This window comes from Chionomys nivalis, chromosome X, assembly GCF_950005125.1.
Source record: "Chionomys nivalis chromosome X, mChiNiv1.1, whole genome shotgun sequence".
NCBI lineage: Eukaryota > Metazoa > Chordata > Mammalia > Rodentia > Cricetidae > Chionomys > Chionomys nivalis.
Genome location: NC_080112.1, coordinates 78,078,402 through 78,102,780, shown reverse-complemented (window position 1 = coordinate 78,102,780; position 24,379 = coordinate 78,078,402). Strand labels below are relative to the sequence as shown.

General features: G+C 35.2%; 1 protein-coding gene across 1 annotated transcript in view; it reads left to right on the top strand.

The window, feature by feature from the left end:
- The window catches only part of Brwd3 (bromodomain and WD repeat domain containing 3), a 103,315-nt gene that overhangs the window by 39,598 nt on the left and 39,338 nt on the right, over positions 1 to 24,379 (top strand). Inside the window, exons 9-18 of the mRNA XM_057760142.1 lie at positions 4,569 to 4,669; positions 5,147 to 5,217; positions 6,499 to 6,599; positions 8,975 to 9,015; positions 13,278 to 13,382; positions 14,553 to 14,706; positions 18,049 to 18,183; positions 19,410 to 19,538; positions 22,073 to 22,298; positions 23,935 to 24,102. Coding sequence (XP_057616125.1) covers positions 4,569 to 4,669; positions 5,147 to 5,217; positions 6,499 to 6,599; positions 8,975 to 9,015; positions 13,278 to 13,382; positions 14,553 to 14,706; positions 18,049 to 18,183; positions 19,410 to 19,538; positions 22,073 to 22,298; positions 23,935 to 24,102 — 1,231 coding nt within the window. The remainder of the gene's footprint in view (positions 1 to 4,568; positions 4,670 to 5,146; positions 5,218 to 6,498; positions 6,600 to 8,974; positions 9,016 to 13,277; positions 13,383 to 14,552; positions 14,707 to 18,048; positions 18,184 to 19,409; positions 19,539 to 22,072; positions 22,299 to 23,934; positions 24,103 to 24,379) is intronic.

The following is a 24,379-nucleotide window of genomic DNA, read 5'->3' as shown; positions in this document are numbered from 1 at the left end:
GTCAATCAGGATCTAAGCAGGTTCTAACACGAGTATTGTCATACTCTGTTAATATTTAATTCAAGATCTATGCCAGATTTAATATGTGTAGTTTTTATATTATAAAGCTTTAATATTATGAAGAAACCTTTTTATTTTTAGTTCCATTGGTTTTTTTTTTGCTTCCATGTGTTACTCGATATAAAATATGTTATTCATACAATACTTTGACCAGATGTTGGTAGTGTGAGTCCTTGATATCTCAAAAGCTGGTGTGCTTAACAACACTAAGCTGAAGTTTTACCATTCTGTTTTTGTCGAGAGAAACCAAAGAATTTAAACTTTTACATGTAGATAATAGTTTTGTACGAGGCCTTTACTTACATTTCTTGTGTGCTTTTTAAATAACATGTCACTTACTTGTAGGAATCTAGCAGAAAGTGCACTTCTGTATTCTGATTAATTGAGATTATTATGTGGATTGTTTTAAGATCATGCACACACACACACACGCACACACATATATACACATATCCTTGGACTTTGAAATTTCTCACACCTACCCTTAATGATATATTTGATCTTGTGGGTTTGAATTTCGTCTGTACGTTGATTGAACTGATAACTCAAATATCCTCATCTTGACCCCATCTCATAACTATGGCTTTACCTTTCAACTGTGTTCTTAGCATCATTGCATGAACGTCTCAAAATTGAATTCTTTTTCCTCCCTCAAATTTAATCCCACTGTAGCTTTTTCCCTCATCTGTTTAAGTAAATTTTTGCCACAAATAAAATACCTGAAGCGTTTTTTTGCAAAGAAAGGAGGGTTTATTTAGCTTACAGTATCAGATATCAAATTGGAATGACTAAATACAAGCTCTGCGGCTACCTCTTGTCTATATGAATTCATCTTCTAAATAATAAAGGCAGAAGTATGCTTGGAATAAAAACAATGAATCATGGCGGAGGCATGTGTGCATAAAAGTTTAAATCACTCTGCAGGAAGTCCCATAAACACATTGGAGGTAGATATGATCCCTTGAAGGCATACCCTCAATAATCTCTGGATTTCCCCTGATGTCAGAAAGGTCCCATCATCTTTAATAACCTACTTTGTAGACCAACCCTTTCATATGTGGACCTTTGTGGTGACGTACAGCATCCTTATAGTATCATCCAAACATGGTGATTTCATGATCTTAATTAATATTTATCTTCTTCCTGTTCCCTTTATCGAATCTGTCATCCAATCATTTTGTTTTGCTCTTCAAAATATACTCAGAGTCTGGAACATTCTCATGAATTACATCTGAATATGCTGCTTAAAGCCATTAACATCTCTGACCCTAGATTATTGAAACAGGCTTCTCATCGATCTCCCTGCTCTGAATTCTCCCTTTTCCTAGTTTAGACTCTCCCTGGTAACTAGATGATTGTAAACTAGAGGTTACGTCACGTCACTAGTACTCAGGAGCTGGCTAGCTTCTGTTCTGCAGGTAAGAGGCAGCAGGACTCTATAAGCTCTGGGCTTATGCAGTCTCAGCCTCTAGGCTTCCCATGCCCTCATCTACTGTTACCTGCTTTTCATTTTCACTCTGTTTTAGCTGCTGGTAAATTCCTCTCTTCTCCTTTTATTCCCTTCTTTCTGTTTCCTCCTCCTCCTCTTCATTCTTCTCCTTTTCCTCTTCTTATTCCTTACTCTTCCTTCTGTCTCAGCCTCCCACATACTTATGCCAGGGTAAAATGCCTGATTTTTTCCTATTTTGTATCTCTGGAGCAGTCTTCCCTAAACACTCACATAATTTGTCCCTTCACTTTGTAAGTACTCTATGCAGATCTTCTCAAGAAGACCATCTCTGACTTTACCATTTTATTAGTCTACTAACAGTCTGTGTCTTCTTGCTGTATATTTTGATTTAATTCATTTTTTAGAATTTCACACAGGAATACTTTATTTATATTGTTCTCACCCTTCCCTCCAACCCCTGCTTGTGTCACCCTCTCAAATTTGTGACCTCTTCTTAATTATTCTCTCTCTCTCTCTCTCTCCTCTCTCTCTCTCTCTCTCTCTCTCTCTCTCTCTCTCTCTCTCTCTCTCTCTCTGTCTCTGTGTGTGTGTGTATGCGAAACCAGCTGAATATTCTTAGTGTTGCTTATATATGTATGTATTTAAGCCTAACCACTTGGGTTTGGCTAAAATAACAGGATGCTTATCCCTAGAGAAAATTGGTTCTCCCCCTCTCAATAGCACTTCATCTAGGGGTGAAAACTTGTGAAATTTTTTTCCACTCACATTGGCATGTCATTTTGTCTACAGCAAAAATTTCCCTTTGCATTCTATATTATTTACTACAATTTACTAATTCCTTTCATTCACAATGTATTATCCTTCCAATTTATTTATTTTATAAATAACATTGAGATAAAATGGTAAATTAAGAGTGGTTGCTACTGAATGATAGAATTTCAGTTTCCTTTTATGCTATTTATTTCTGATCAATTTTTTATAAGAGTTGTGTATCAGTTTATATGTTCGAAATATATGGATTTTCTTTCATGCCAGTCATGGTGGCAGGTGCCTTTATTCCTAGGAAGTAGAGGCCAGAGGATCTCAGCAAGTTTGAGACCAGCCTGGTCTATATAGTGAATTCTAGGACAGCCAGGACTAAATAGAGAGACCGTGTTTCAAAAAGAAAAAGAAATATGTGTTTTCTTTCGACAATATCTACCATTATTTACCAAATAAAATAATGTAATTAATTTCAATGTGATAAGGTAATTTAAATTAAATGGCCATAATAAAGGTTTCAGAATTTCTTGACAATGAAATTCTCCTTGGTTATGTTCTCATTCCTATGGATCAGAGATCAGCAGCAAATTCACAGACTAGTTAGTTGGTAAATGTTTTAGATTTTGCAGCGTATGCAGTCTTTGTCAAATCACTTTTCTTAAATTGATAAAATAGCTATAGACTGTATAAGGTTACTGTGTCCCATTAAATCTTATTTGTACAGATAGTCGGCAAACTAACTATCATATGTGGGCCATAATTTGCTGACTCTTGCTTTATACTGTCGATTAAGGTTTGTAATAAAAATTTATTTATCTGAGGATTGAAACAGTGTAAAAAGCATGCTACCTGAATCCTGGTTTTCTTTATCTTATCTATTATATATTAGATAATATTAATGGACAATATTTATTTCAAATTTAAGTCTTTAGATTAAACTAATTTTAATATGTACAATTATTGATTTATTTTGATTTGAGTTCAGAATATTTATCAATCTCAGATATATTCATCCTTAATTATTATCTCAGTGGAAATTATTTGGGATTTTAATTCTGGTATTAGGGATTAAACCCAGGGCCTTGTGCATGTTAAGCAAGTGTTCTCCCACGGAACTACTCCCAGCCCTTCAGTTTCGATTTTAAAATTCATACCCACACTGGAAAATATGATCTGCTTTTAAACTTTTTCTTATGTCTTAGCCATCTTGGAGACTGATGGTTCTTCCCTTCTCTATGATTCTCTTTTGAGGAGAAATAAAATGCCAAGAGTCAGAGTCTGAGAAGTATACTATTATAAAGACTCTCTCTCCCTCCCGAGTGCTGGGATTGAAGGTGTGCACCCCACTGCCCAGCACGAATGATTTAAATTTTCAAAAGACAAAATCAACTAGGTATGGTGGCATGCACCTGTAATCCCAGCATTCTTTAGGCAGAGGCAAGCACAGGGCCAGCCAGTCTACACAATGAGATAGAAAACAGCTAGGGTTACACAGCAAAATTTTATCTCAAAAAAATTTTTATAGTTCCTATGAACATATATTTTCTACACTTGTGATTTAACTTAGTAATTTGCTTCTGAATTTATTTTCCATTAAAATATCTTAAAGCATTATTTTAAATTATTTAGAACAGTAGTTAAGTACTAAAATATTTTATGTCAGTTTCAATTTTGACTTTCACTTTTAAGATTTTAGTTTTAGTTTTATTATGTGTATATGAGCAGGAGGAGGGGCGCTGTGTATATGTGTAGAGTGCCTGTGGAGGCCAGAGGAAGGCATTGGATCCTCTGGAGCTGGAGTTTTAAGAGGTTGTGAAGCACCCAGTGTGGGTGCTGAGAACTAAAACCAGGTCCTCTGGAAGAGCCGCAAGCATTAATTGCTAAGCCATTAATTAGCTCTCCAGCCCCTCAGTTAATGTTTTCTGTGGGTTTGGGTGTTTAAAATTGTTTGATAAGTGTCCATTTATCTAGGGAATGTAAGCAGCAAAAATCCTGATACTGAAATTCTCTTGACTTTGTGTGTATTTTTTGCGTGTGCATGTAGGCTTCAGGCATGCATGTGCTACAGCACACGTGTGAAGGGCAGAGCAACTTGCAGGACTCGGTTCTCTCCATCTACTGTCTGGACCCTGTGACTCAAACTCAGAACCTCAGGCATTTTGGCAAACACATATACTCACTCAGCCATCTCACTGCACTGATGCTGAAATTCGTAAATGTTTTATTTATATGTTATATTTGTACAAAAATAGTCTGAGCAGGAAAACTTTATATTTGGTTTTGAATTCTTTTTCAGTTTTGTCCATCAACTAAAGGCACAACTAGATACCTCACTTCGACTGGTGCTGATGGAACAATATGTTTCTGGCAATGGCATGTAAAAACAATGAAGTTTAGGTAAGTAGAAAAATATTTTAGGAAATTTTTGAAAAATTGATTTGTATATCTTCATTCCTTGGTGATACGATCATAGTTCAAGTATTGAAGTATGTACATGTAAATACGCTCCCAGTGCATCATTATATCCATATTTATTTTTATGTTTAGAGATTTTAGAATTTTTTTTATAAAGTCAGTATTGAGGCTATGAAATTCATATGGAAAAGTGTGGTAAGACGTATTTGAACATTTTGTAATAATAGCATTAAATAAAAGCAATATGTTTGCAAAACTATTGTCAACATCTGACATTATAAATTATATTTATGAGGTTTAAAAACTTTTAGCTGAAACTATGATAATAGTTATTATTGACTTCTTTCCTTTAGCTTTTAAAAGTAATATGATATTGAGTAGATCAATTTTCATCAGTGTGCTAAGATTTTTGTCCATTAGATGAGCCTGATAGAATTAAAACATTTCCTTTATTCTTAGGGATCGCCCAGTAAAATTTACTGAGAGATCCAGACCTGGAGTTCAGATATCTTGTTCATCTTTCAGTTCTGGTATGTATCAAAATTTAATGCTTTGATTACTCAAAATCATCCATGTATAAAAGATTGATTTACATTTTTTTGTGAAGAAAAAAAATGTGTGCTTGAAAATTAACCATACCAATGTTGTAAACCATCTGTTATATGCTACATGAACCTGTTTGATTAATAGCACCTAGTAATAAATTTTATTAATTTAATATATTTTTTACATAATGCTGGTTTTATTTGGCAAAGAATAAGCAGTTACTAGCTCAAATATCCATTAACCAGAAGTTCCTAACTAACCAGAATGTATACTTCATATATAAGATGTAAGATAATTGTAAGAAATATTCTTAGAGTTTTAGCATAGTATTTCTATATAAAATATAGTTATTCTTAAAAAGTTTAACTTATTGTTTTTAATCAATAAGCCATCTTTATAATTGGTAAATTTTCTTAGGTGAAAAATATATTTGTTTTACATAGTCTCTCTTTTTATCTTTTTCTCTGTCTTTGTCTCTTATGGCAATGAGAATTGGACCTATGGCTTTGAATGTGCTAGGCAAGCCCTCAGACATTGAACTATATCCACAATTCTCTACTTTTTCACTTTTATTTATTCATTTTTAACTTTTTAAACCTTAAGGTCTTTTTTTTTTTCTTCCCTGAGACAACCCTGGCTGTCCTGGAACTCACTTTGTAGACCAGGATGGCATGAAACTCATAGAGATCTGCCTGTCTCTGTCTCCCAAGTCCTGGGATTAAAGGCATGTGCAACCACACCCAGCCAGAGGTCTTTAATTTTTAACATTTATTCTTTTATTGTGTGTGTGTATGCGTGCACGTGTGCTCCCTGACACATTTGGGTAGGTCCGAGTACAGCATTTGGGAGTTAGTTTTCTCCCTCTCCCTTGTGGGTTTTGAGGATTGAACTTTGATCCATAGGGCTTGACAGCAAGCACCTTAATGCACTGAGCTGTCTCATGGGCTTTTACTTTCTTATTTGAATGCAAGATCTCACTTAATTGCCGAGGCTGGCCTTGAAGTCACACTGAAGCCCTAGCCAACTTTTAGCTTATGGTCTTTCTGCCTTAGCCTCCCTAGTAGCAGAATTATAGTTGTGTTAATTGATACAACTCTCCTGTTTTTCTTGAATTTTATTTCCTTTTCTTTGAAATGTTAGCATGACGTCAGTATTTATAAGACAGTTTTGTGTTTCTTGAATGCTTGTTACTAATACAAGATGAAGAATTAAATGGATCTAAAAGGAGTTCCTTGTTACTATGTGTTTTGTTTTGAATCTTCTAGGTGGTATGTTCATTACAACAGGTAGCACTGACCATGTTATTAGAATATACTATTTGGGTTCTGAGATACCAGAGAAAATTGCGGAATTAGAATCACATACGGTAAGAGCAAAATAAGAAACTTATTCTTTTATCTCCTTCTCTTGTCTTTTCTGATCTGTACCATATTTTAGTGTAGATGAATATTAAAACCTTTAACTTAAGATGTCTGTTTTTTCTTCATGGTTTTTCATAACAGAGTTTCTCTGTGTAACAGTCCTTCCTGTCTTGGAACTCTCTCTGTAGACCAGGCTGGCCTAAAACTCAGAAATCTGCCTGCCTCTGCTTCCAAAGTGCTGGGATTAAAGGTGTGCACCACCACCACCCAGCAAGATGTCTCTTTAGTAATGAGAATAAATGTGAATTTTGGAATTAATAATTTTGTCCAATAAGATGAGCCCTATTTGACTGTACATAAAATCTTCACATACTTAAAAGACATTTTAAGTATATTCATATGAAAAATACTTTTATGAATTGAGCTTGTTGCTCTGTATGTTTTTCACAGTATCATCAAAGGCTCAATTGAATCTAATCTTCCTTAGCAATAGCAGTCTTCATTTATTTTTTGTTATTAATATTTTATTTAGCATACAAAGAAATTGGCTTCAATATATCATTTTCATACATGGATCTTGTACTTTGTTCTTATTAAAAACCCATTTCTATACCACCCTTCCTCTCTTTTCATTTAATTTTACATATATTCCATTATCCTCTCTTATTCTTCTCATCCACTTAGATCTCTTTCTCCTCTCTCACAGTCTTCTTTCTATTTTCATGTCATGCACATCCAAACATACGTGTGTTTAGATTCCATGTATCAGAAAATACATTTGACAGTCTATGCCTGGTTTATTTAGCTAAACACAGTGATCTCCAGTTACATCCAATTTCCTGCAAATGTCAAGATTTCGTTCTGTTTTATGCATAGAGAATCACATTATATATGTGTATCACCTTTTCTTTATCCATTCATCTGTTGGTGGACATGTAGGATAGTTCCACTTACTAGTTACCAAGAGTAATGCACAATGGACATGAATATCCAAGTATGTCTGTGATAGGTGGATTTAGAGTCATTTATATGAATGGACAAGAGTAGTATACAGGGGTTATATTGTAGTATTACTTTTGAAATTTTCAAGAAACGTCTATACTGGTTTTTATAGTGCCTATAACACTATACATTCCCATTGGCAGCGTAGGGGTTCCTTTTTCTTCATATCCTGGCCATCATTTTTGTAGTTTGTTTGTTTTCTGAAGTGAGATGGAATCCTAATGCAGCTTGAGTCTGCATGTCCCTGATGGATAAGAATGTCGAGTACCTTTTCAAATATTTATTGATCATTCGCATTTCTTCCTTTGAGAACTGTACAGTTTTAGACATACCAAATCCTGCTTGCTCTCACCTTTCTGCTTCGTATTCCAGATGCTAAATATTGGAAGTGTATTTAAATTTTGCCCAAGAAAATCTTAGAAATATTCAAAGATCTCATTCTGAGACCACTAAGTGTAAGAAATCCATTTGAGCTAAGCATGAGAAGGCAATTCCTCTGCACTGTGTATACAAGCACAGTCTAGTTCATAGAGCTGTGGGGGAGGAGAGAATATGTGTGTAGGAAAAAATTAAGGGGGAAACGAAGAAAATTTGATTTGCAACACCAAAGTATTTTTACCAAGTTTAAAAAAAAATCCCCCATTGAAATGAGTGATTTAACACTCGCGTTAGTTGTTATGGTTATATTATTTCTTCAGGAAATCTAAAATCAGTGATGTTGACTGTTAGTGAGGATTCGGAATTTATCAGTAAATAGCACATTGACACCACAAAACAATATAAACTAGAAATATGTGGATATATAGATAGCTTAATAATTTATAAATATTAGAATAATAAAGTACAAAGGATTTGCTATTGTTTTATTAAAAGTTAAGTTAAAGTGCAGCTTGACAGCTAGAGATCGTGAAAAGGTTACTCAGTGTGAGGAGAATTCATTAAGCTTTGTTGTCAAAGAAAGTGTGAAAAGTTATCAGTTTCAGCTTAATGTTTAAAAGGACACATGGCAAAACAGAAGTAAATAGTTTTTTTTGAAGTTATACAAATAAGACAATTGGGAACTTTCACTGAACTCAGTTGTCTTAAGGTGACTTCTATTACTGTGTTGTCTTAGGGAGGATGTAATATTCAGAGCTCTGCATCTTGATATGATTTACAGGCAGATTTGTTTATATCTAGTTGGTTTCGGAAGGCCACCAACCTACTTAGCTTGCACTTTGATAGAAGCTTTGGCGATTTATCTTTTTAAGTTAAATGATTTTATTTTAGAATTGAAAATCATTTAAATAGAACTAAGCTTTTGGGTATAAATTTAGGGGAAGGGCACTTTATTTTTCATGTAAGTTCATTTTAATCAAAAGTCTGTTCTGTGTTTTAGGACAAAGTTGTTGCTGTTCAGTTCTGTAACAACGGAGACAGGTAAATATGGAGTACTTATTTGTATAAAGAAATATTTGATGTTTTTTATTATTCAATCCAAAGCAATATGGTTGATATCCAGACACTGGCTTCTCAGGAATCTCCCTTAGAAACCCTTTTCTAGGCTAAGCGTCTGTCTTCACATTACCTTCCTCAGACTTAAGCTCCAGTTTGCAGTCACTGCACTCATTCCTAGAAATGAGTTTGTATCCTAATCCAACTTCTGCAGTTCTGGGGATTCCTTATTGTACCCCAGTTTCACTAACGAACAGAGGTTTTTTTTTTTTTTTTTTTTTTTTTTTTTTTAGATGATCTTCATGGCTAGTTTTAAAGATAAAACCTAAAAGATGCATTTGTAGGCAGGGAGATTACTTTATATGGTCTTTGGCAACAGAAGCAGGCTGTACTGATGCTGTCTGCTGTTTGGGAGGTAACTTTAGAGAAAGTAACTCAAAGTTTCTTTTCACTTTACATACGCATGCACAAGGCAGAAAATAACTATTTTGTTCAGTCACTTAGGTTCAAAGTCCATGTCTACCTTCCTTGATACCTTCATCTCTCATTGAAATTTTTAACTCAGGAGTGACCATAGACTGTCGGCTCCTCATCTTCCCGAGTTCTTTTGTGTTTACTTGGTGTTTTCTGTTTTCTTCAGCACCTAACTTCGTGAAGAATTCTGGTATTTGATTAGTATGTCTCTGACGAGTAAATATTTGTTCTATTCAGAAATTTTAAAGCATTTTCTCTTCTATTGCTCTGAAATAAAATTTAAATGTCAACATGACATTTCCAAATTCTGTACAACTTGACTTAGACAACTGTGTTCCTTCTCATGTGAATCTATCTGTACATGTGTGTTCTCTAGTTGCTTTGTGTATTGTTTGTGTTCCATACTTTGCTATTATCTCACCCGTTGATTTTCTTATGCTTTTCCTCACATAATTCCTAGTGGGAAATGTCATTCCTTACTTTCTACCTTATCTTCTTTTCCCTCCTTCACGTCCTATCTCCCTTCTTGTCTCTCCTTTCTTTTCTCTCTGTTTCCTTTCTTTCCCTCCTGATTCTGTTCTATCTGTGTTTCATCTGGCCTTGAAGATTCGTGTCTTACTCGGAGCCTTTCCTAAGGCCTCCAGATTTTATATTTATTTTGACATCCTCTCAACATTTTTATCACTAGTCTCTACTACTTAGAAGATACATTCCCTATCTCTGTAAAATTAGACCTTACATACAAATAGCCATTTTAGAACCCTCTAAAATATCCGACCCCAAAATGTAATAATCTATGCTGGTCTAAAATTTGATAGAAAATAGATCAAGTTAGCATATATTTGTATTTATATGCCCACATGACAACTCTGTGGGTTTCTATTTTATTTCTAAGTACTTTTGAACAATGGGTAGTTACAAAGATGAATTTTGACCTACTTTGTATTTTTTAAAAGCAAATACTTATGGTTTACAGTTTACCTATATTAAGAATGACAAAACCTTAAAATAAGCCGGGCGGTGGTGGCGCACGCCTTTAATCCCAGCACTCGGGAGGCAGAGGCAGGCGGATCTCTGTGAGTTCGAGACCAGCCTGGTCTACAAGAGCTAGTTCCAGGACAGGCTCCAAAACCACAGAGAAACCCTGTCTCGAAAAACCAAAAAAAAAAAAAAAAAAAAACCTTAAAATAAAATTTAACCATATTACCATTTTAAAATGACTTTTGAATCTATTTTTCTTGGTGTGTATATATTTTTCTATGTGTGTGTGTGTGTATTTGTGCTCACCACATATATGTGGGTGCCTGCATAGACCAGAAGAGGGCTTGGATCTCAGAGCTGGAGTTATAAGCAGACATAGGTCATATGGCATGGGTGCTGAGAGCCAATTCTGGGTCCTCTAGAAGAGCAGCAGTACTCTTAACTGCTGGGCCTCCTCTTCAGGCTCCTATAAGTTGGTGATATTTTAAGATTTAGTTTTATTTTTAATTGTGTGTGGGGATTTGTGCATGCATGAATCAGTATCCATATTTGCGTGGGTCCCTGAGGAGGCTACAGAGATCCAGATCCTCTGGAGCTAGAGTTAACTGGAGGTTGTGAGCCTCCTGACATGGTGCTTGAACTTAGGTCTTCTAGAAGAGCAATATATGCTCTTAACTGCTGAGACATCTCTCTAGCACTTATTTTTACTTTTAATCCTCCCTCCCTCCCCCCCTCGGTTTGTGTGTGTGTGTGTGTGTGTTCTAAATGAGGGTATGCGGAGCTGAGTACAGTGTCCACAGAGAGGATCAGATCTTGTCAGATCTCATGCATTTGGAGTTAGAGGCCTTCTTAGCCACTGAGCCATCTCTCCAGAACCCATATTACTATTTTTTCCTACTGAAAGAACCTGCAATGTTAATTCTTGTCTATTTGTAAATGTGTGTTTCAAATACATTGTTACTAAGTCTTAAAAAATAAATGCAGTCAATACATAAAAAAAAATCTTATATAAGTCTAAAAATGTAAAAAGTATACAGACCATGTAAAATGAATGGATGAATGTCTGAAATATCAAAATACTGACATTTGCTTTTTCTAAGGAAGGATCATAGGTGAATCTTTGCTTATTCTTGAAATTCTTGGTACTCATTTTCTTTATTAGTATAAAAACAAGCAATTCCTATTTAAAATATTCAATTTCACCAATAAGAAAATATAAATTAAAATCACTAACAGAATTTTCTTTAAAAATTACAAGATAATTAAAATTTTTATATTAAATATGTTGATGATTATAAATTGATTCTTGCAACTTAAGATTCTTATTTTTTTTTTTCAAACTGGGAAACAATTTGGCGGTACACATTAAGAACACTTAAAATGTACCTGTTTTAACTCAGTACAATATATGAGACTGTACAAAGATAGAGATGTTCTTCATAGCATTAAGTTTAAAGCTGTAATGTAAAAATAATATGCCTTAGTTAGGGTTTCTATTCCTGTGAAGAGACACCCTGACCTTGGCAACTCTTAGAAGCATTTAATCGAGATGGCAGCTTACAGTTCCATAGGTGCAGTCTATTATCATCATGGCGGGGAGCATGGTGGTGTGCAGGCAGACATGAAAGTGTACAGGCTGCAGAAAGAGCTACTGCATGCTGACATGCAGGCAACAAGAAGTAGACTGACAGTCCTGCATCTTGTAGGCAAGAGGAAGCAGTCTGCGACACTGGGCAGTATCTTGGGCATATATAAGACCTCAAACTCACCTCCACAGTGACACCCTTCCTCCAGAAAGACACCTACTCTAACAAAGCCACGCCTTCTAATATTGCCATTCCCTTTGAGGGCCATTTTCTTTCAACTACCATATAATGTAATTATCGTTATGAGCTTCATTAAGTAAATTTTGATATCATCCATGTACTTGAACACTTACTGAAATTGATAAGTTTATACTTATAAATATAGATTAAGCTCTACAAAATATAACTATGAGAACAATATTGCATATGGTAGGATTCTGTTTCCTAAGGGGGAAATTGGTCAATATATATGTTTCAATGGATTTTTATTTTTTTATACAGTCTCTTTGTATGTAGCTCATGCTGGCCTTGAACATGTGATCTTCCTTCCTCATCTTCTTGAGTACAACATGTTTGGTTTAAATGCATGTCTGAAATAGTAGAACAAATACAGTATCAAACTTGTGGGTGAACACATGTACTGTTAACGGTAGCTCATAATGAAACTTCCTGTATATTTATAGTGTTGTACAACCTTCAGTGTTAATCTTTGAACAAACATGTTCTTTAACCTTATAGATGCTCATTCCCTTTAGCTGTGAATCCTAAAGCCTATCATCACTCTTTCCCGGCACTGGGCAACTTTTCCTCTTTGTTAGTAAACGTACTTGTATATTCAGTATTCACCCACATTACAAAATGCGTCACTTTTCATTATTGAGCAATAGTCTGTTATATGAATGTCATATTTTCTTTATCCACTGGTAATCATTTCCTTTGTTTCTGGTTTTGGGATTACTGAGTGTTCTCTGAGTCTTCACATACACGTTTTATATGGACTATTGTTTTTATTTATTGGTGAATATGTACTTAGAATAGGAACGCTAGGTGGAAAGGTAACTTTATGTTTAGTATTTTAGGAATTGCCAAACTGTTTTTTAAAATCAGTGTACTGTTTTACATATCCCAGCAGTGTATGAAGGTTGTTCAGAAAAATGTGATGAGTTTCAGAAAAATAACAAGGCTATTTTAACTTTTTTTTTCCAGTTTAAGATTTGTTAGTGGAAGTAGAGATGGAACAGCAAGAATATGGCAATATCAACAACAGGAATGGAAGAGTATAGTGCTAGATATGGCTACTAAAATGAGTGGGTAAGAATGGGTATTAGCTATTTCAGGGGGTTTCTCATGGCATACCATCTTTTGCATTGCCCTATAGTTAATAGTGAATATAATTTTCGTGTTTGTAAATAGTTTGAAATTAATCACTAGGTATGAAATTTATACCTTGATTCAGTCTCTTAGCAACTGTTCCTTTGCTGTTGATTGACTAGAACATTGCTGAATACTACATAATAAGTTTACCTTTTACTCTGATTACAGAGGACTCCCTTGTATTTCGTATTGTTAACATTTAATCAGTATCTGCTTTCATCAGATTACTGCTTGTTAGAAGATATGTCACTCTCTTTAAATAATTTGATTTATTCATGTTTGACCTTTAAATTGACTACCTTATTAAACTAAACTGACTTTATAGTCACAGACAGGTATTATTAATGTCATGGTCATTTAAGTAAACAAATTTCCTGATGCTTATTTGCAAAGCCTATTATTTTTAAAAATTTAAAAGTAATATTTAAGGGGATAATATAATCATTGTACATTTTTTATTGTCTGGCAGCCAACATGATCATATTGTGAATTTTACTTTATAAGGTATTGAGTTCTTCCTGTTCTCAATTTCATGTGCTTCTAAGTAACTATTATATTAGTTTGGTTTTTATCACTGTGATTAAACATAATAGCCAAAAGGAACTTGGGGAGGAAAGGGCCTTATTTCGTCTTACAACTCCCAAGTTATACTCCATCACTGAAGAGCTCAAGGCAGGAACTGAAGCAGAAGCCATGTCAAACACTGTTTACTTAGACTTGCTCTCCATAGCCTGCTCAGCCTGCTTTCTTACTCAGGACCACCTGTGCAGAGGTGGTTGGGGCCTCCCGTGTCAATGGTTAGTCAAGAAAATGGCCTACAGTCTTACCTAAAGACCTAATGGAGGCATTTTCCCAATTGAGATTTCATTTTCCCGTATCCAATTGACAAAAAGCTAACCACTACTATTTACCTACAAGTTTTTAACCTTCACTGCTATCAGTTTATGGGTAGTATTCTATGATGGGGTACAGTTTCTTTCATGAATACTCTTTGGATTATTTTATCTAATCATTTGCATCTTTTAGAAAATTTTGTCATAGTTTGCTGCTTTGTGTTTACCTTTGTTAAAATATGCAAGATACACATACTTCAAATTTGTACTTCAGGAATAATTTGACCTCCGCAGAAGACAAAGTCACTAAGCTGAAGGTGACGATGGTGGCTTGGGATCGTTACGACACCACTGTTATTACTGCAGTGAACAATTTCCTTTTGAAAGTTTGGAATTCTGTCACAGGGCAACTACTTCATACTTTGTCTGTAAGTATTATACTTTTTTCTAGGAGAAGAAACTATTTAAGCCTAATGCACTGGCGTGTTGTAGGTCCAACACTTAGAAGACCGAGCTATGAAGAATACTTGAACCTAGGAGTTTGAGACCAGTGTGGGCTGTGAAGTGAGACCTTGTTCCCAAAAAGAATGAAAAGGGTCAAAGTGCATTATTCTAGGAATAAGACATTTAAGTTTTACTTTCCTTTCTGTGACTTATTAGCCTTTGGAGAATATTTTTTTTTGGTTTTTCGAGACAGGGTTTCTCTGTGGCTTTGGAGCCTGTCCTGGAACTAGCTCTGTAGACCAGGCTGGTCTCGAACTCACAGAGATCCGCCTGCCTCTGCCTCCCGAGTGCTGGGATTAAAGGCGTGCGCCACCACGCCCGGCGCCTTTGGAGAATATTATGGGGATCTTTTGGTACATCTGCCAGATATATATATATATATATATATACCACTGAAAACAGGAATGATTTTTGTTATTAATTACATTTATTCGTTCATTTCACATCTCAACCTGTCCCCCCCAACAACTCCTCCTCAGTTTCTGTTCCAAAAGGGGCAGGTCTCCTATGGGTGTCAACAAAGCATGGCATATCAAGTTGAGGTAGGACTAAGCACTTCCCTTTGTATTAAGGGTGGGCGAGGTAACCCGCATGGGAATAGATAGTAGTCCCATGAGTAGGTCAAGCTGCACAACTGTCACACATATGTAAGGGATAGCCATGCTACAATCCATAGCCCCAGAGAGGCTAGGTAACAAGGAGGGGGCAAAGTAGAACAGGGACACATGGATTGCTCTCAGAAGGGGAAATATAAGAGATCTCCTGGGTAGACTGGGGGCTGCTAGAGATAGGAACATGAGGAATTGGCTTAGGGGAGTGGATGGAGGGGAGAATATTGAAAGAGATGTCTTGATTGTGGGGGGGGGGAATTGGGGGTCAGGTAGAAACCTGGTGCCAGGGAAACTCCCAGAAATTCACAAGGATGACCCCAGAGAAGACTCATATCAACAGTGGACAGGTAGCCTGAACTGGCCATCTCCTGTAATCAGATTGATGACCACCCGAATTTTTATCAGAGGGCCTTTATCCAGTAACTGATTGAAGCAGATGCAGAGACCGATAGCCAAGCACTGGGCTGAGTACCCAGAATCCCGTTGAAAATAGGAAGGAGGGATTGTAATAGCCACAAGGTTAAGGTCATGACAGGGGAACCCACAAAAGCAACTAACCTGGGCTCATAGGATCTCACAGACACTAGGCCAACAGCTAGGAATTATTTTTAAAGATTATTTCTAAGTCTAGTATTTATCTATTTCTGAATGTTAATATATCTTCAAGTATGCAATAATTAATTGGTTTGTAGCAAGGATTAGGATTTATTATTTTTTTATTTTTCTTTTTTAAAATATTTATTTATTTTATTGGTGTTTTGCTTGCATATATGGCTATGTGAGAGTGTCCAAATCCATGGGACTAGCATTTCAGACAGTTCTAAGATGCCATGTGGGTGCTGGGAATTGAACCTGGGTCCTTTGGGAGGACAGCTGGTGCTCTTAATTACTGAGCCACCCCTACAGCCCCTGGATTTTTTATTATTATGTTGCAGGTATATCCTTCATTTTCTATCTTCAATGATCAGTTTACATAAGAAGTAAAAGAGGAAGAAGTAGGAGAAAAACTAGTGCTTTTTGATTTCAAATATATTTCTCATAGTAAAAGGCTCTTACATCTGTAGAATTAAGCAGAATATCATGTGGGTGGGGTTCTTTGTTGGTTCGTCATGTTATGAGTGGATGCCTGTTTCCCTTCTCTGCTTTAGTTATCAATTCATAAGCATTTTACTGAGACAAATCCAAGTGAACGTCTGTTGGATATAATATAGTATTAAATGGCAGGGTTTAGACTAGAAACTCAACTCACTTTCTTAAGGAGTACCTTGCTAACTACTAATTCTGTAAGATTTCAGCATGTAACATACTGAGGTGAGAAGCTCCACAGGTTTGAGTCTAGCCTGGGCTACATGTTGAATACCACGATAACCTGGGCTGCATAGGAAAATCATGCCTCAACACCAATCAACTAGTTAATAAATAAAAGCAAGCAAAAATGCTAACCTATTCTTTCCTTGACTCTTAAATTGAAAGTGTTGGTTTGGATCAATACTCCAAACAAAAAAATATAAGCTATATTTTTGTAAGCTATGTAGATTATAACATGTGTGTGTGTGTATATATATATATATATATATATATAATCATTTTTTCTAGTAGCTAAAATTTAAAAGAACCAACTAATTTTGGTAATACACTGAATATATCCAAAATACTATCATTTCAACATGGAACTAATACAGGAATTGATAATGAAACATCACTTTTCATGCAAAATCTTCATGTAAAACATCTCAATTTGTAGTACCCATATTCCAAATGCTTAATATCCACAGATAGCTGGTAGTTACTGAGTCAGACATGGAACATACATATCTCTAAATTCCCACCTTTAGGAAGTGTAGCTGTTAATTTACTAAATCTATGTAGAATTCCATCTTCATAGTTACCTTGAAGGTCTTGTTTAGTGACACTCTTAGTATGGACTCATTGTCTGTTCTCACTGGATTTTACTGACAGAATTCGTCTTGGTAACAGACAAAGCTACTTAATTTTCTTTTTCTTTCTTTGTTTTATGTAGCCCAGGCTAGCCTTAAATTTTCTATTTAGCCATTGATGACCTTGAATTTCACTAGATAGTTTAGATTGAACCTGTGAGCTCTGAGACTTCAGGTACCATGATGAGAATGTTAGGTAAAAACCAGTCCAGGCCTTTTATTAGGGTGGTTGTGAAAGATTCTGGTGAAATTTCTTTATTCCTTTCTTGTTCTCCAACTCTTATTTTACTTTTGAGATCCTATCTTGTGTAGTTCTGAGTGGTGGCAAACTCACTTTGTAGTCAAGGGTGACCTTTGATTGCCTCCACCCATGCCTTGCCTACTGGAAGTACATATGCCGTCACATCCTGCTTGTTGTATTTTCTGTGGCTTTTAAAAAATTATCCAAGTTCTACATCTCCAAATTACATTTTAGTGGTCAGTGGGCATTAATTATCTTTCTGTGTCTTTTATATCTAAGACATCAGGTTTATAAAACCAGCAGTTGTACACTTAAGAACCTCTAAAATATTTATTGATGAAATACCCATGAGTAGATGCTATTCAGTTGGTTTGCATTAATTCATCTCAATTAGATTTTCAGTGCTCAAGATCCTTTGGACAAATAGACCAGACATCTGGTGTTCCTCTTCATTTCTAACATTGATTTTCATTGTAGGGGCACGATGATGAAGTGTTTGTTCTAGAAGCACATCCATTTGATCAAAGGATAATACTTTCAGCGGGTCATGATGGGAACATTTTTATTTGGGACCTTGACCGAGGGACCAAAATTCGAAATTATTTTAATATGGTAAGAAATCTTTGTTTATAAAGTTCGTATTAAATCTCACTTTGTTTTTTTTTTCTTTGTTTTGATAACCCAGTTGCCAAGCAAAAGGAACAGCTTGTCTTCTATGTTTAAATCAGTGAAATCATTCAGAGAATGATTCAAGGGCTTAGGGTTAAATCTTTCAACATGGCTATTTATCTTGAGGTTAGCAGTTTTCAAATTTTGATATATACATCTAAACTGAATCGTTCAATCTGATTTTTTACAATTATATTTAAAATGTAAGCTAAAATACCTAAAGGCCAATGTGTAAACTATAATTTCAACTTATGAATACAAAGAAAAAGCCTAAATCATAACTCTGTCTCTTATATAAACCTCAACTATATGAGTTTCATAGTTGAAAACTTATTTGGAAAATATATATTAGTATGTAAACATGTTCTGTTATTGTTGTTGGAGAAAACAGTGTCTCATATAGCCCAAGTGTGCCTGAAATTGTCAGTAAACCAGAAATGACCTTTAACTCCTGATCCCCCTGCACTAGCTCCTGAGCGCTTGAATTGCAGGTGTGCACTGCCATACCTGGCTGTGGCTTATTTCTTTGAGACAGGATCTTTTGTACTGATATAAATGGTTGTAATAAAAATCTCATACAAGTTATGTAAAACATTGATTAGTTATCATGTCTCAGTAAAACACCATTCTTTCATGATGTGCATACTCATATCTTGCATGTTTAGGGTCTTTTTCTTAAGAATAGTTCCCACTAAACAACGTTAAACTGTACATGGACCTTTGAGTTCATGTCTAAAGACTTTATGTAGATCCCAGATCATTAATAATCGTATGTCTTTGGTTAGTTTATTTACATGGTTTAATTTTAAGATAGTTATTTAAAGGCGTGTCTTAGAGCTTAAGATATAAAAATATCTTCACTTTGTTGAATAGCACCTTTGTCAATTTGCATATAGATCCTTTTAACTCTCCTCATTCATCCATTCATTATTTCATGAGTTATTGTGTGAGGTGCAGCTGTTCATCACATCCACCTCAATTTTATCCTCTATAATTATATTTCAGAGACTTACTGTTTACTCTAGGGTTCTGGCTACAGATGCCAGAGAGTGCATTGGAATGTTGATTCATCACAGAATTCAAGAGAAAAGTAGCCAGGAGAAGCTATTGTGTACTTAATGTTTGAGAAGGACTCTTAAAATGACTTAAGGGATTCCTCTGAATTTCAGATTGAAGGCCAAGGTCATGGGGCAGTGTTCGATTGTAAATTTTCACCAGATGGAAACCATTTTGCCTGCACAGATTCTCATGGTCATTTGTTGCTATTTGGCTTTGGCTGCAGTAAATACTACGAAAAGGTTAGTATATATCATTTTTGTTGCAGGTAATAATTTGGGATTGTACCATTCAGAATTGATTTTTTTCATTCTATGTATTCATGAAACATGGTACAAGAAGTGTATATTGTATATTGAGCATATGTCCTTCCCTTTTCTCTGCCCCCACGTTAGTCTCCCCAGATAGTTTCACTTCTTCATTCATGTCGTATATATAGATTGTTTTTTGTATTTATGTGAATTGTGGGGCCCATGTATGAGAGAAAACATCATATTTTTTTCCCTTCAGTGCATTAAATGTTCAGTGGACAAATTTCTTTCCTTCCTTGGTTAGGTTTACCAAAAGATATTTTAGGTTTTTTTCTGAGGCTAATATGAGTGGGGTTGTTTTCTTCTTCACTGTGTTTGCCACCAGTATAAAAAAAAAAGGCTACTGATTGTTTTACGTTAATTTTGTATCCTGCCATGTTCTTTGTTCTGTCAGCTTTATCAGCTCTAGAGTTTTAAAAGGTTTTTTTTAGATTGATTTATTTTATGTGTATGGATGTTTTACTTGCATGTATTTATCTGCACCATATGCATGCCTGGTGCCTCGGGAGTCAGAAGAGGGTGCCCAGGAACTGCAGCTACAGATGGTTGCGAGCCACCATGTGGGAGCTGGGAATTGAATCCAGTCCTCTGCAAACAGGGGCTATTAACTGGTGACCCATGTCTCTAGCCCCACGTGCTGAATTTAGAATCTCTTGTGTGTGGAGTCATATTCTCTAAAAAGAAAGGAACTTTGATTTCTTCCTTTCCTGTTTGCATTCCCTTCATAGCTATCTCTCGTCTTAGTCTTCATAGACATCAGGCACTGTACTAAATGAAAGTGAGGAAAATAGACCTACTTGTTCTGGATGCTGGTGAAAATACTCGGAGTTTTACCCATTTAGTTTGGTACTGGCTATAGTTTTTTTATATTTATCTTTCTTATGTTGAGATATGTTATGCTTTTTGAATTTTTTTGTATATTTTATATGTATGGATATTTTGTATGCTTGTATGTTTGTACATCACATGCATGCTTGTTGCCATTGGAGACAAGAAAAATGTGTCATCCCTTGGAACTGAAGTTACAAATGGTTGTGGGTACTAGTGATTGAACTGCTGTCCTCTGGTAGGGCAGTTTGTGCTCCTAACTGCAGAACTACCTGTCCAGCCCATACTTTTTTGAAAAGGTTTTATTTTTATATATATACTTGGGTGGGGGGAGGGTGGGTATGCTCACATGAGTGCAGGGCTTGTGGAGGATAGAAAAGGGCATTGGATCTCCCTGGAGTTGAAGTTGCTGGCAGTTGTGAACTGTCTGACGTGTGGTCCAGGAAATGGACTTCAGTCCTCCGGGAGAAGGAGTGTGTACTCTTAACTGCTGTGCTATTTCTTCAGCCCCCAAGATAGGTTGCTTCTATTCTCAATTTCTTTAGCACTTTTGTCAAATCGTCAGAAGTCTTTCTGAATTAAATGGATGATCGTATGGTTTCTGTCTTTGGGTCTACTTATGTGATAGATTTATTGATTTATGTGGAATTATCTCTTCTGAGTTGAAGCCAGCTTGATCATGTTGAGTGACATTGTTGATGTGTTCTAGAGTTTGGTTTGCAAGTATCTTATTTTTACTTTTATGTTCATTAGGGATACTAGTCTATAATTTTATTTTTGTTTTGTCTTTATATGGTTTTTTTTATCAGGGCAATAATGTCTTTGTAAATAGACATTGGTAGTATTCTTTCCTTTTCTGTTTTATGTAGTTACTTGAGAAGCATTGGTGTTCATCCTTCTTTAATGGGCTGGTTGAATTCAGAAGCTGTTTTTTTTTATTTGCGAGATTTTTTCTCTGATGGTTTTAATCTTGTGACTTGTTATAACTCAGTAAACTGTTTGTCTCATTTCCATCTACTTTTGTTGCATCATCTGTGTAGCCCTCCATCCATATCTTTTAGTTTTTCTGCTACAAAGCTGGCATCAAACTTACTGCAACTCTCTCCTCTGTCTTGGGAGATTGTGCTAGGATTATAGGCATGCTGTACCACATCCAACTGGTTCTTTGTATTTTATTAGCTATGAGTCTAGGGAGAGTGTAGAATCTTATAGTGGGAAGAGACATCGTCATCATTGAGGTTAGCTCAATAGCTTTCCATGTTGATTTGTTGACCTTTATTATGCTCATCATGAATGTTATGCTTCATTTATTCTTGAATAAAAATAAGAACTCAAGTTATAGGTTTGTGTGTTTGCTATAAGTCATCAAAATACACAGCTTCTGATAGATTGTTGCCTTATTTCTTATTCTAATTAGGGAAATATGAGGTTCCCAAAATAATGCAAATCAGAATTTAGAGATAAGAAAACTACTATTTAGGTCATTTGTTTCTTCCTAGAGGAACATATGGTAACACAGAACTATGAGCGAATATAAAAGCTGTATGATTCAAAATATATGCTATAGGGATGAAAATAAGGGCCTGGACCATACTTTCTCTGGTATGTTAAACACTAACAAAACGTCTGTTACAAAGATTCCAGATCAGATGTTCTTCCACACTGATTATCGACCACTTATCCGAGATGCGAATAACTATGTATTGGATGAGCAAACTCAGCAAGCTCCTCACCTTATGCCTCCCCCATTCTTGGTGGATGTCGATGGAAATCCTCATCCTACAAAATTTCAACGACTGGTACCAGGACGGGAAAATTGTAAAGATGAGCAGCTTATTCCTCAGTTGGGTTATGTGGCTAATGGTATGCTACCTCCTAAAGCAAATTTAAAATGTTGTAGATGGATAGTTCGTACTAAATTCTGAAATGGGCCATAGCATGCATTATATACTATTTGTATTCATTTTTACTTGTAGATTTCAGCTTACCAGAGTAGTTTTTTTATTGTTTAGCTCTGCTGTGCAAAGTAACTGGTTTAGGACAAACAGTAACGTGCCCAAGAGGTAATTTGTTGACCTACCACAGTGGAAACCATTGCCATATGTATGACCTTGTTCTGCTTAGTGACTTCTGGTAATGATTAAACTTACCAATTTTACTATATTAAGATTAATTGGTAAAGTTATAGAGTATGGATACTTCATTTTGAAAACTGCTAGTTAATGAAACCCCCAAAATGAGACTGGGTTTCTTTAGATAGATGTGTCAGCTGTGTGTCCTGTCTTTTCTGCTTCCTCATCCATGGAATGCCTTTGTATTGGTTTGGTTTTTCACAGTTTTCATTGAATTATAGAGGAGTAAGTTTTAGATTCGCAAATAGATTTCCTTGCCTCCTTAATTTTGTTTTTAAAAAATAGGATCTCACTATGTTTCCTGGGCTAGCTCAGAATTCTCATTTCTTCAGGCTTTAGCCTTCTTACTGTTGATATTATAAGCATGTGCCGCCATATCTGGCTTCTGAATTTCCTTTCTTTACTAGGAAATTGGTGATTGACCTTCATAGAATAAAATGAAGTAAACATTTGTAGAGCAATGTAGTAGTATTGGTTACTCTGATTTAATAATTATGAACCAAGGAGAAAAATGTGACTAATAAATAGAATATCAAATTGAAACTATCTAAATAAAAACTTCATTTAGCATACTTAATTTATTACAAGAATTAATTCCTTTGTTACTTTATCAAATCACATTTGATTTAATTACAGGGCAAGATGAAGAAGCAGGACATGATGCTTTTAAGAAAGATAAAAGTTAAAAGTGTTCATTTAGAAGTAAAGTTTGAATTTGAATTTATCATAAAAATAATTTTTTACTTATTAAAACACTGGTGTTACAAAAAAGAAAATATTTATTTATTTAAAAGCTCATACTTTTAACTTCTTTTAGAATGAAATTTTCATAAAAGGAAGGTGCAGAACATTCTAGGTAACTGTGACTAAACTTGTTTATAAATGACTCAGGCCAGGCATGGTGGCTCATACCTGTAATCCCAGCACTCTGAAGGCTGAGGCAGAAGGATTGCCATGAGCTCAAGGCCATGCGGGACTATATAGTGAGTTCCATGCCACGGTGGGTTACAGAATAAGACCCAATATAAAAAAAAAAATCTCGCTCACATCTCTAATTCTTGATTTTAGCTTTAGAATATAGCATATAGAAAACTTGTTTTTCAAGTGGATTATTTAACTTTAACGTTATAGTTATTCCTTAAAATGCCTTGTTAAATCAAATGCAAATGTTGAATCATTATGTATAATTTTTTAAATTTCCATAAAATATTATTTCATGTATACTTTATTTTCATCTTAAATTATTTCTCATTACTTCTTTCACAGTTTATAAGTTAAGCTAACTTTTCTCTTTTTTTTTTAACCATATTAAGGTATATTAAAAATGTAATAAATTTATCTGACTTTGTATCTTTGGTCATATTAAGGTGATGGTGAGGTGGTAGAACAGGTAATTGGGCAGCAAACCAATGACCAAGAAGAAAGCATTCTTGATGGGATAATCAGGGAGTTACAGAGAGAACAAGACCTCCGACTAAACAACGAAGGAAATGTTCCACATTTTCCAATTAATAGATCATATTCTGTTAATGGTGGTAAGTAATTGTATATTTGTGGAAAGTATAAAAACTTTTACCATGTATAATGTGAAAACATTTCGTGTTTATAAATGTAAACATTTTTATTAATTTCTAACTTCTGATAGCAGGTATTCCAAAGTAGTGTGGTCTAATTATTATCATTCATGGCTAACGTTCACTTTCTAACAAATGTAGGTAGTGGATTTAAATACAATATTCCTTCAGACTCAGTTTATTTTGCAATCTTTACTTTTGTTTCTAGAAATGAAGTCTTGGAATAAGTCTGGCCCTT